At 34.9% G+C, this 13,372-nt stretch overlaps 1 protein-coding gene across 1 annotated transcript; it reads left to right on the forward strand.

Annotated features, from left to right (window-relative positions):
- Positions 1–2,496: 2,496 nt before the first annotated feature.
- LOC133283881 (transcription factor MYB41-like) lies at positions 2,497–4,204 on the forward strand. Its single transcript, XM_061480806.1, has 3 exons — positions 2,497–2,632; positions 2,752–2,881; positions 3,478–4,204. The coding sequence occupies exons 1-3, from the start codon at positions 2,500–2,502 to the stop codon at positions 4,202–4,204; spliced, it is 990 nt and encodes a 329-aa protein (XP_061336790.1). The 5' UTR covers positions 2,497–2,499.
- Positions 4,205–13,372: the final 9,168 nt, after the last annotated feature.

Genomic DNA, 13,372 nt, shown 5'->3' on the forward strand with positions numbered 1-13,372 from the left:
CCATTTTTATCTAAGTTAGACAATTCCAAAGGTGATTTCACATGTAACCAATATTTAATTAAAATTTAAATATAGATGACAATAAAAGAAATTAATTAAAAAGATTAAATTGAAATTATGAATAAAAATGCAGTTATGTTTACTTCACCTCCTATCCCCCTTAATTGGTTTAATTACAATTCAATAATATTCTATCTCAATTATTTCAAACAATTCATTATCTAAAAATTAATTAGTTAAATCCTAATATCTTAGTTCTTTAACCCTTTAACCCAATCGAAATCCTAATGTCTTAGAAACCCCTTTTTGATTAAGCCTTAAGCGCGATGAATTATAAAAGTTTGCAATTCCTACAAGCCTATGTTTAGACCATGCAAGAATTGGTGTTCTACCCTTGTCTAGATCAAGATTCCAATATGTCTATTGTGAACCCTAACCCTCTTTATCCCTATATAATTGGCCAGATCATACAAGAATTTAAACATGCAAATTAAGGTAAATACAAATAATTTGAGACAATTTATTAATGAAAAGAATTAAACCAAAATAAGAATTCACATCGGATCCATATTCCTAACTACAAAAGACACTTAACCAAACATAGCTGGTTTAAACACAATAAAGAAATAAAAGAAAGAAGAAGAAGAAGACGAAGAAATCAATGGTGCTCAAATTCTTCCAGTTCCTCTCTCTCTAAGCTTCTCCAATCTCTAGCAAAAGCTTCTCTGTACTCTGAATGTGCTAGTCTCATTTCTGTTTTCAAGAGTTGTCTTTTTATAGTGATGAAATCATATCTTTTAATTTTCCATAATATCTTCAATGGAATCTTCACTAGAATCTCCAATCATATCTTTAATCAAATCCTTAAAATCTCCCCTTTTATATTTTAAAGGAAAATTTTCCTTAAAAATATTCAAGAGAATCTTCAATAACATCTTCAATTAATTATATGATTCAGAAATACAAAGCAAATCCACTTGAGCTCTCCAATTTATCTCTTTTTTTTTTGGAGTTACCCAACCCTAATTATCTCTTTGAGACGAGTTGGCTCCCTCCGGTATCCCCACGAGCTTCGACTCTTTGAGCCGGCTATGGGACTAATCCGGAGTGCGGGGGAACATTGATGACTAAAGGTTCAGCCCCCTCCCCAAGAATGCATTCATCTCCAATTTATCTCTTTATTGAGCTGAAAATTACTATAAAATATAAGAATTTTTATTAATGAGAATAAAATAACAATTTAATTACAATTCTCATATCTTTTAATTATTTTAAAAATCAATAATTAATTAATATATATAACTCAATAAATTATAATCATTGACAAAAATCAACAGATGAAATGAGAAGTAAGACTCTTTAATTTTAAATAGGAGTCAAAAAAATCCCCCTATATATATATATATATATATATATATATATATATATATATATATATATCTTTTTTTAAGAGCAACAAGATGTGGCCAAAGAGGAATATATAATGGTTTGTACGTAACTTTGTTTTTTTAAGAGAGAGGATAAATACAGTATTTGTGAAACAAATGCGCCATAATTCCGTCACGCATATATCAGAACAAAAGGAAGAAAAATGAAAACCCAAAATGAAGCAATATAATGAAAATGAAACAGTGGAGCATATTTTCTACAAATGTTGATGAGGAGACTTAACAACCGTACCGTCCATTATTCCCCACAGGCCACAACACATCAAAACAAATGTCAAATCTCAAAAGTTCAATCATATTCATTTTCTCAATGTGATCCCTTCAACGATTTTACAATGAAAAAGAAAAATGTCAGCTCCCTTTCATGTCTTTATCAGTTTTAAATTTTAATTGCCATGCCCTGTCCTTCTAATGTCACGTGCCATGGTACACATGCCATTGTCCCACAGGAAGATGGTATATTGTGTGTACATCCAATGAAAAAAAGTCAGCTCCCTTTCATGTCTTCATCCTTCTAATCACGTGCCATGGTACACATGCCAGTGTCCCATACGTGGATGGTATGTGATTATAAATAATAAATTCTATTTCTTCCTATGCATATGCAGTGATCTATAATGAGTAATAAAATCAAAATTAATCTTCACATTATAAAAATGATGCATAGTTGTTTTTTCTTAAAATTATCAATGCATGGGGTAGCTATAAATTGTTTATGCAATGTACTGTATGCATGTATTGCATACGTATATACAAAACACATATACGATCATGCATATCAACGTTGAGAGAGACATGTGGCATATGGCCGGTTCCAAATCCTTTTGACTTGGAACTTCCATCCCTGCTTTCTTCTGCTATAAAAACAATGGTCGTCTTAGCCATTAAGACCAACAACAAAACTTCACTTTCGTGTTTCAGATACCCTCTTTCTATCTTTTGTAATTAGACAAATAGACACAAGCCAGAACAGGGACTTTTAATAGCTACCCTTTTGGCTTTTCGGAACAATATATCCACCGTACTTCACTTCTCATCATTTACTTGGAAAATGGGAAGAGTTCCTTGCTGTGAAAAGGTTGGACTCAAGAAGGGTCCATGGACTCCTGAAGAAGACCTCAAGCTTATCAACTACATTCAGATTCATGGACCAGGCAATTGGCGAGCCCTCCCTAAGAATGCTGGTATAACCTGTTCTTTGTGGCCTTCCCTAATCATTGTGTTAATTTCTCTTTGTATATGATATATCATTTTCTTGTTCTGTCTCCTCACTGATTAACATGTTGATTATATTATGTTAAAGGTTTACAAAGGTGTGGCAAGAGTTGCCGCCTTCGATGGACAAATTACCTGAGACCCGATATAAAGAGAGGAAGATTCTCCTTTGAAGAAGAAGAAATTATTATTCAGTTGCACAGTGTCATGGGAAACAAGTACGTCTATGATTTTTCTTTCATTTATGATCCTTAAAGTTTCAATAGTTTCAAGCAATTAATCTTCCCAAAACCTTAAAGACATGAATAATTTTTTTTTCTTTTTTGGAGAATAATAATTTTTATATTATATCTCTAGAGCATTCTTTTATCCAAAAGTTCTATATGCTTAATTATCTTGTGACGAATTTCACTTTTTATTAGAATAGTAAGAATTGCAAAAGTCTAAGTTCATTTTGTGCTTCAAGTCTATGATATTATGACATTCAATTAACTCTTTAAAAAAAACTTAATTATTAACTAAAGGCACATGAATAGTTTTTAGGGGAAGATTATACTTATCATGATTTTAGATTTACCACTCTTACTACCTCTTTTGTTATATTGAATCAATTTAAAATCAACGGTTAAAAAAGAAAAAAAAATCAAATTAATCTAGCAATAACAAAAAAGGTAATAAGAGTGGTAAGTATAAAATGACATATTCTCCTAATTTTTATATTATATCTCTAACGGTTTTGCTAAAAAAAGTTTCAATATTAGGTGACTTATATGTATTTATATATGCTAATCTATATGGTTTATGGCTTGTTTAGATGGTCAGCTATAGCAGCAAGGTTGCCAGGAAGAACTGACAATGAAATAAAGAACTACTGGAACACCCACATAAGGAAGAGGCTGCTTCGAATGGGAATTGACCCAGTTACTCACACCCAACGCCTTGACCTACTTGACATGTCCTCCATTCTAAGGTCAATGATAGGGAACCAGTCCCTTTTGAATCTGCAAGGCTTATTGGGTGCACAAGCTTTGATGAACCCTGATTTGTTAAAACTAGCTGCTACTGCCTCTCTTCTATCGATCACAAATGAGAACCCTGATTTGGCTTCACAGAATCTACAAGTACAGAACCAAGTTGCACCGCAAGTTGAGTTTAATCAGTTTCAAATGCCAACTCACACCCCCAATGTTGAAGGCTTCTCATCAAGCAACATGGCAGCAAACTTGAGCTGTTCAAATTCTCCACTGAATTCAACTCCTAATAATTCCTATCTGGGAGAGAACCTGTTCTTGCAACAAAACCAAGTTGATTTGCTAGAGAATCCAGCTTTGAACCATTCTTTAAATAATGCAAACCAAAACATGAGCTATGACTCGGTTCTACCCACGCCTCTATCAAGTCCAAACCAGTTGAATTCATCATTATCCACGCATGTGCACAGCAACACTGAGGAAGAGAGAGATAGCTATTGCAGTGACTTATTCAAGTTCGAAATTCCAGAGAGTTTGGAGATTAGTGACTTCTTTGTTCTGTCTCACTAACTGATTAGTACATTGGTCTATTTTCTTTAGTTATCTGAAGGTGTGGCTTGTGTTGCCCCTTTTGGATGCACTGGTTGTGTTATTTAGATATATGGTAAAAACTATTTGACTGCTCTGGTACGTCTTGAAGTAGTGGCGGAAGATAATGACCCAAGATTTTGGGGACAAAAATTTGATCACTACATGTAAATTTGAGTTTTGTTATTAAATTTTATTGATGATGATAAAAGAGGTTTCTCTTTTTGTATTCATATGTATTATTTTGAGTGAGAATTGTTAGAATTTTTTGAGTTCATTTGTACTTTTATTAATTAGCGTATTAAATTTTATAAAATAAATTAATGAATAATGGATGGATGATGTTAAGTCTTGCTCTTAATAGTATTAGAAAGGGATTGTGTTTTCTTAATTTGTTTTTTTTTTTTTGGAAATATTCCAATCGGTTCATCGCTTCGCAACTAATCCGATTCGGGGCGGGTCCAGGCTTAAAGCTTTAATTAAACCCCTCCCAAAGTGGTACTAGAGGGATTCGAACATATGCTCTCACTCCACCTGCTCAGCTCCCATGCGCCAACTGAGCGACCACCCATTTGGTCTTACTTTGTTTTCTTTAATTGCTATAAAGTTAACATGTGCGTTGCTTGATAAATGTGCGAAAAGCTGAATATATGGATCTCTGCATGATGTTCTTTTCTAAAATAAGAAGAATGAGAAAAAGGAAAAATCTGTGATGCTGGTCAATCACCTTTTAAAAGAACGATACTTTGACTTTTAATAAGTAATATACGTAGGTCTTCTTAATTCTCATGTCAATATTGAGCAATGGATGTTTTCAGATTGAATATGCATAATGCTAGGCTTATTAGATGCCTAAGTGTTAATAAATGACAGCCCATACTTTGGTTTCTGACTTTCTCAACATACAAACAAAGATAGCATCCCACCATTATACAATTAGTCAATTTCAGACACCAAATCAAGCCAATATGTGCAGAAGGCTTCTCGTCCAATTATATTGAAATCGTGACTTTGAAACAGCACATGATTAAGTCCTAAACTAACCATGTAACATATTGCTAGCATTTATTATTTTCTTATTATCTTTCTACTCGTTTTTCTTGTTTATTTCTCAATCTTCTCCCGCTCAAGAAAGAAGACATTCACAAGGAAGCTTTTATTAATTTGAAATCTTTAGCATTATTGAGAACGGAAAAGTGTGCCCTTGTCCTTATATGAAACTTCTTTTTTGCTTTATAATCAAATATTCAAACAAAACTAGAAACCACACAAAACGTATTGGACTTGATTTTCTTCCATAGTTAGGTCAGAAAGCAACCTTCACCACGTTAACTTCTCCTTTGAGAAGCAGACCAAGCTGTTGACCTATGTGTTTCCATGTATGCAATTTTGCTAGGACCGGATTAAATCACAACATTTTCTTCTACTAAATTTTGGTTTACATGTTACTTTTTTTTAATTATATATACATTATGAACATAATTATTAATATTACTCCCATCCCAATCTCCATATATTTATTTGGAGATATGTCAATCGGTTCATCGCTTTTTGACTAGTCTAATTCGAGATAAGTCTCATGATTAAAATTTTAAACCCTCCAAAAAACGGTATCGAAAATATGCTCGGTCCAATCTCCGTATATATATTGGAAGTATGCAGGTTGCACTTTATGAGCAATGTCATTTAGTATGACAATTATTTTTCATGAATGGCATCGAATACATATTGTATGAATGGAAAGAAAGACGGAAATCCCGAGCGGAAAAAGTGTAAAAGGGTTGTCATTGAAAAATAAAAAATAAAAAATCAATCAATCAGAATCATTCGTACACATCTCCCGTTTTCGTGGAGCTCGTTTATTATGAGCTGGGCCCTCGTGGGCCTTTTCCAAATTTAGAAAGAAGAAAGAATTGAGAGGAGATTTAAATGAAAGAAAGGGATATAAATGAAAGAAAAATTTCCTTGAAATATAAATGAAAGAAAGTTTTTCCTTTTTAGTAAAGGATCATCAATTTTTATTGTGCACCTAGAGCACAATAAAAAAATTCGTTTTCGTGACATTTAGTATCATTGTTTATTAGTTTCTTCACGAGTGTAACTCACCGAAGCTGGATTTTTCCCTTAATTGCATGATTACAAGTACACTTACTCTCACATTCATTCGCATGTCTTAGACAGGTCCTCTCTCCCACCCTCCCCGCTGGAATCATCACGCTATGGATTGAACTCAAAGAAAATGTTTTGGCAAATATTCGTTGTACTTACACATCATTCTTGGGCTATATATGTCACATGTACATCATTTTATACGTAAATATTAGTAGATTTATGTGCCAAACCAATATTATTTTTGTGGTCAATATCGTACGAATATTGTGACATCCATATGGAAGAGAGTCCGTTTAATCGTATTGGAGCGTAATGTGAAAGAGATTTATTGAGAATAGAGAAGAAATAAAAGAGTTTCATATTATTGAATCTAATGAAAAAGATTACAGGGTTATTCAATATATAGTAACCTGATAAAATTAAAGATCAGAACTACTAAGCTAAAACAGAAAAGCTAACAGATAACAAATTTCGTAACAGAAAAGATCTAAGCCTAACAAAGTAACTAACTTTTAAGTTAAGAACTAACTCAGCTAACTTTGAATATACACGTGGATAATTTAATATATCAACATCCCCCCTCAAGTTGGAAGGTGGATATCTAGTAACCCCAACTTGTCGATCAAATGTTTGAATACTCCAGGAGCTAAAGCCTTTGTAAAAGGATCAACTAGTTGATCTGCTGTTGCAATGGGCAGCAAATGTATCAAACCATTGTTGATCTTTTCACGTATCAAGTGACAGTAAATTTCTATATGCTTAGATCTTTCATGGAAGCTTGGGTTATGGGCCAAATAGATCGCAGATTTGTTGTCACAAAACACAGCAATCGGTTGAGATAAAATGACTCCAAGATCTTTAAGTAAGTAATTTATCCATTGAAGCTCACAACTCAAGCTTGCAAGTGCCCTATATTCAGCCTCTGATGATGATCGCGACATTGTAGTCTGTTTCTTTGCACGCTAACCAACTAGTGCAGAACCAAGAAAAATGCAATAACCAGTGATTGACGTTCTAGTATCAACACAACTAGCCCAATCAGCATCTGAAAAACCACTCAGTATCAAAGAATTGTCAAATGGGAAGAATATCTCCTTTCCAGGTGCATTTTTCAAGTATCTCAACACACAAAGAGCAGCTTGCATATGAAGATGAGTGGGCTTTGACACATACTGGCTCAATTGTTGGACAACATAACATATATCTGGACGTGTAGTGGTAAGGTATAATAACCTACCTATCATCCGACGATAGTTGTGAGGATCAGTCAACACATCCCCCTTGTTACGTTCCAATTTGATGCCTGCATCAATTGGAGTAGAACATGGTTTACTGCCTAAGAGACCACCATCTGCAATCAACTCAGTGGCATATTTTCTTTGATTGACCACTAAACCATTGGTTGTGCGAACAATTTCTAGTCCCAAGAAATAGTGAAGGGGACCGAGATCCTTTATTTTAAACTGAGCATCTAGATATTCTTTCACATGAGTGATTTCATCCATCGAGTCTCCAGCTAACACAATGTCATCCACATAGATAACTAGAGCAGTAAAAGATGAGGCAGTAGATTTAATAAAGAGAGAGTGATCAGCCTCGGATTGACAGTAACCAATAGAAATAAGAGCAGTAGATAATCGTGAATACCATTGGCGACTCGCCTGTTTTAGGCCATACAGAGATCGCTGAAGCTTGCAAACTCTGTTGGATTTGGAGTCTTGAATGCCAGGAGGTAATGACATATATACTTCCTCATGTAGTTCTCCATGGAGGAAAGCATTGTTAACGTCTAACTGCTCCAGGTGCCATTTTCGAGCTGCAGCAATACCAAGCAGTAGGCGAATGGTTGTGATCTTTGGAACCGGTGAGAAGGTGTCTAGAAAGTCTACACCTTCGAGCTGTGTGTATCCTTTCGCAACTAATCGTGCTTTGTGATGCTCAATGGTTCCATCAGCACGATACTTGACCTTAAACACCCATTTGCACCCTATGGGATGCTTTCCCGGTGGAAGATCAGTGATGGCCCAAGTTTTATTTTGTTCCAAAGCCATAAGTTCAGTCTGCATAGCATCTCTCCAACAAGCATGCTTAACAGCCTCAGAGTAGGTATTTGGTTCTTGGTTGGTACTAAGGTTAAGGCAAAGGTGTTTATGAAAAGTTGGGCAACTGTCATAGGACAAGACAGATCATAAGGGATACTGTGAAGCCTTTTTATTAAAGGCTATATTGCAATGGAAATCTTGCAGATAGGTAGGACTTTTGTGGGTTCTATTTGATCGTCTAGTTGCTATGGGTAATGAAGTGTTTGTGATAGGATCATTAAGGGACTGATGGTTATTGGTTTGGATCTGTTGGATAACTTGGGTATCGGTTTGAGTTTGCTGGATAATAAAAGGATCATCAAAGAGCTGTTGAAAGTTGACAGGTTTGATGAAAAAGGGATTATCTATGGCTTGTTTATCATTGGAAAATGGGAAATAATGCTCATGAAATACCACATTTCGTGATACTATCAATTGATGAGACTGAACATCATAGACTATATAGCCTTTTGTTCCATCTTTGAAACCCAAAAATATGCATTTACTGGCTCGAGGCATAAATTTGGTTCGATTAGAAGTAAGGGTGCTTGCATAACATAAGCAGCCGAACACCTTGAGGTGAGTTAGAATTGGAGAACAGCCAAACAACACTTCATATGGCGTTTTGTGTTTAAGGAGAGGAGTGCTCAATCTGTTTATCAAATGTACAACATGAAGAACAGCAAATGACCATAGTTTCATAGGCAAGTGTGCTTGAAAGAAAAGACCCCTGGCTACATTCAGAATGTGTTGGTGCTTTCTTTCCACCACACCATTCTGCTGGGGATTTTCTACACATGAAGTCTGATGGATGATTCTCTTTCTTGAAAAGAATTCTCTCATCATAAACTCTGGTCCATTGTCACTTCTGATTACCTTCACAGTTGTACTAAACTGATTTTCGACTAAAGCAAAGAAGCTTTGTAGATGCATTCGAGTCTCACTTTTATGCTGCATTAAAATCACCCAAGTATACTTAGAAAAGTCATCTACAAGGGTTAAAAAATATCTATGTCCATTGATAGAGGGGACTGAGAATGGTCCCCATATATCTGTATGAACTAATTCAAACACCTTAGAAGTTATTGAAGTACTGGACTGATAAGCCAATTTTCGTTGCTTTGCCATATGACATATGTCACAAGGTACATTCTATTTATTACATGGAATGAAGGGAAATTTACAAGACATTGTCTTAAATACTGAGTCAGAAGTATGTCCTAGTCTGTAATGCCATAACATTGAGGCATCCAGGGAACAATTATTTGAAAGAGTACTATTGACAGAGTTATTCATATTCTGAGTAATCTCTGAACTTTTACATCCAGCCACATCAAGAGCCAGCACAAAGAGTCCATTGCGCAGATCAGCTGAACCAAGTATCTGGTGTGTATTGATCTGCTTGATGGAACACATGGAACCACGAAAAATCAGTTCACATTGCAAATTTTGTAGCAATTTAGCAACTGATATCAGATTAACACAAAAGCCAGGAACATACAATACATTTATCAACTTCAGTGTATTAGACAATGTAACAGTTCCTGAATGTGAAGCAATGACTTTCGATCCATTAGGAAGAGTAATAACTATAGGTCTGATTTTATTCAAGGAAGAAAAATAGGATGCAACAGATGTAATGTGATCTGTTGCACCTGTATCTAAAATCCAATTGTCCAAGAACTTACCAGAGGATTGAATATTGGCATTGAATGCCATTAATGGTTGCGTCTCCACCATGTTAGTGGCATGATGATGATCATTTTTGCGCTCATCAGATTGAATTCTTGAGTGTTGAATCACATCAATTAAATTATTGTACTGCTCCTGTGAAAACACCACTTGATTTCCTCCTTGTTCATAACTATTTTCTCCATCAAGATTACCAACAACTGCATTGGCTGAAGTCGATCTTGGTTTTAGTTTATATCCAGGAGGATAACCGTGTTTCACATAGCACGTTTCCACAGTGTGGTTTGTTTTGCCACAGTGAGTGCAAAGTTTAGTGCCACGCCCTTTAACAACTTTATTCTTGATAAAGTTCTGAGTGCGTCGTTGATCTAGGGCATAGGCCTTTGATTCTAGTGAATTATCACCATGGAACTCAGAATTCATCTGACGTTCCTGCTGTGACACTAGAGAAAAGGCTTTACTCACGTTAGGTAGAGGCTCAATCATCATGATCTGAGATCTAACCTGTGAGTACTGGTCATTCAGTCCGCGAAGGAATCTGATAACCTGATCTCTTTCTTTGCACTTCTTTATTTGATCACTAACGTCACAGGCACACACTGGTACGCATCTACACTTTGGCAGTGGTTGAAGGTTGTCCAGTTCATCCCACATAATCTTCGATTGTGTGAAGAAATCTGACACTGAACATTCACCTTGTTGAAGACGAAATATATCTTCTTGAAGATCAGAAATTCTGAAGACATCAGATTGGGAAAATCGATCTCTAAGATCTTTCCACACATCAGAACCGCGTTCTATCCATAGAATGGATTTTGCAATTGATTCTTCAATGGATCTATGGATCCATGAAACCACCATAGTGTTGCATCGTTGCCATGCTGGAAAGAGTGGATCATCAGCAGTTGGAACGGCGAAGCTTCCATCAACAAAACACTTTTTATTTTTAGAGAACAAAGCCATCGTCATTGCACGCAACCAGCTGTGGTAGTTTCGTCCATTCAACGGTGGAGAAACTAAAACCAACGATGGTGTCTCATTTGGATGGAGGTAAAGTGGATTTGATGGATTAGTCAAGTAATCTGGGAGAGAGCCCTGGCCCGCCATGGAAATTCACAATGAAGAACTCAAGAATAGAGGAAAGAAAGAACTTCAGAAGGATTGAAAATGAAGAAGGAATGGCGAGATACCAGAGCTCTAAGAGAGCTCTGCTACCATATTGAGAATAGAGAAGAAATAAAAGAGTTTCATATTATTGAATCTAATGAAAAAGATTACAGGGTTATTCAATATATAGTAACCTGATAAAACTAAAGATCAGAACTACTAAGCTAAAACAGAAAAGCTAACAGATAACAAATTCCGTAACAGAAAAGATCTAAGCCTAACAAAGTAACTAACTTTTAAGTTAAGAACTAACTCAGCTAACTCTGAATATACACGTGGATAATTTAATATATCAACAAGATTCATTAACGGACAACACCAAAATAAAAAGTAGAAATTTGTTAAAGTCAAACCAAAGAAGCTGTATGTACAATGAAAATCATAACAATTCGAAATCCTTGCTAAATGACCTGAAATTTAAATAGGTGAAAATAGACATCTTAGACTTTGAAATGACATATAATTTTCCTCATTTGGAGGTTTATAGCTCCAAAAATGAATTGTTGAAGACAATTGACAAAATCACATCATGATAATATTTGGTTACCTAGTAGGTAGATCTAGTTGGTTCCAATTGAACTTATTTTGTTATAGTGTTCAGAAAAATACGAAATGTTCCGGTTTAAAAAAATATTTTTTTTGGATAAATCACAAGTATTTTTCACGGGAGGCAATCATGTTTGGAGAGAGTTCAGAATTAAGACTTTAAACCTCTCCTAAAGATGATACTGGGTTCCTAAGGCCTGAGATGTGCAACGATTAAGTTGGCATTCCTATCTTAAGTACAGAACAGAGCAATCAACTTATATTTTGCACAAACCCCTGCATATTTTTTCAATTAAATTGATAATTTAGAGACACGTAGTACACTTAATAAACTTTACAATGCAATTGAAATCTCACTATTTGAAGGTCTTTGGACTGAGATATGCATTTGAGAAGTTGGCTGTGGTGTCCACTGGAAAAAGGAAAACAAGAAGATAATGCAGGAGTTCTTGATGAGTTCAAGGTGTCTCGGTCAAGTGCGATCTTGAGGGAAGGTGCGCCCTCTTTGTGTGCGTGTTAGGTTCAGAGAAACCTAATGAAGAAACAGAACAGAAAGAACGAAATGTAACAGAGAATTGATATTGAATTTTTATTGAATGAATTGCAATCTGGTTTCCAGAATGTTATATACATGTTTCCACTCTACCATCGTGCTACCTACTTGATCACGTGTCATCTAACTAACTTCCCACTTCAGGAATACATACAACCGTATACACATGTAAGCTAACCGTTTAACCACTTCAAGAAATTTTTCTTGTTCTTTATCTTGAGAAGTTTTGTTACAACTTTTTGACTCATGAATTATAAATCTTGTTGATTGATGTATCATTCATTAAAGTCTGAGTGCTCTGTGATCATTTCTCTGATTGAATCATTCCTATCCAAAATCCATGCAATTGAGATTTTTCGCTCCAATTTCCCTTAGTTTTACTCTGATTTATTGCTGGGGACAACAATGTGCAAATCCGGGAATTGTTTGATGAGTCTCCAATTTATTATGTATTAAGGATTAATATGAGTATGAAATTAATTTAAAAATAATTAAAAGTTATGAGAATTATAATTAAAGAGTTATTTTATTCTCAGTAATATTATCATAAAAATTCTTATATTTTGCAGTAATTTTCAGCTCAATAAAAAGATAAATTGGAGAGCTCAAGTGGATTTGTTTTGAATTTCTAAATCATATAATTGATTGAAGATCTTATTGAAGAATTTCTTGAATATATTTAAGGAAATTTTTTCCTTTAAATATAAAAGTGAAGATTTTAAGGATTTGATTAAAGATATGATTGGAATTTCTAGTGAAGATTCCAATGAAGATATTATGAAAACTTAAAAGATATGGTTTCATCACTATAAAAAGGCTGGCACATTCAGAAAGAGGGGAGCTTTTGACAAATTGGAGATAGAGAATCCTAAATTGAGGAGGGAGAAACAGTTTTCATGCTTTGGAGCATTGGGAGCGGGTTGAATTTAAGAACAAACTGAGAGTTTTGAGGATTCTTCACGCCATCACACCAATGGAGATTGGGGGATTCTCTTTACT

This window comes from Gastrolobium bilobum, unplaced genomic scaffold (genome assembly GCF_033153095.1).
Source record: "Gastrolobium bilobum isolate Gb01-03AN ecotype WA unplaced genomic scaffold, APGP_CSIRO_Gbil_v1 utg28738, whole genome shotgun sequence".
Classification (NCBI taxonomy): domain Eukaryota; kingdom Viridiplantae; phylum Streptophyta; class Magnoliopsida; order Fabales; family Fabaceae; genus Gastrolobium; species Gastrolobium bilobum.

Coding starts and splice junctions, on each gene's coding strand:
- LOC133283881 (XM_061480806.1), top strand. CDS start 2,500: ATGGGAAGAGTTCCTTGCTGTGAAAAGGTTGGACTCAAGAAGGGTCCA. Junction 2,633..2,751: donor AGCCCTCCCTAAGAATGCTG/GTATAACCTGTT, acceptor ATTATGTTAAAG/GTTTACAAAGGTGTGGCAAG. Junction 2,882..3,477: donor CACAGTGTCATGGGAAACAA/GTACGTCTATGA, acceptor TGGCTTGTTTAG/ATGGTCAGCTATAGCAGCAA.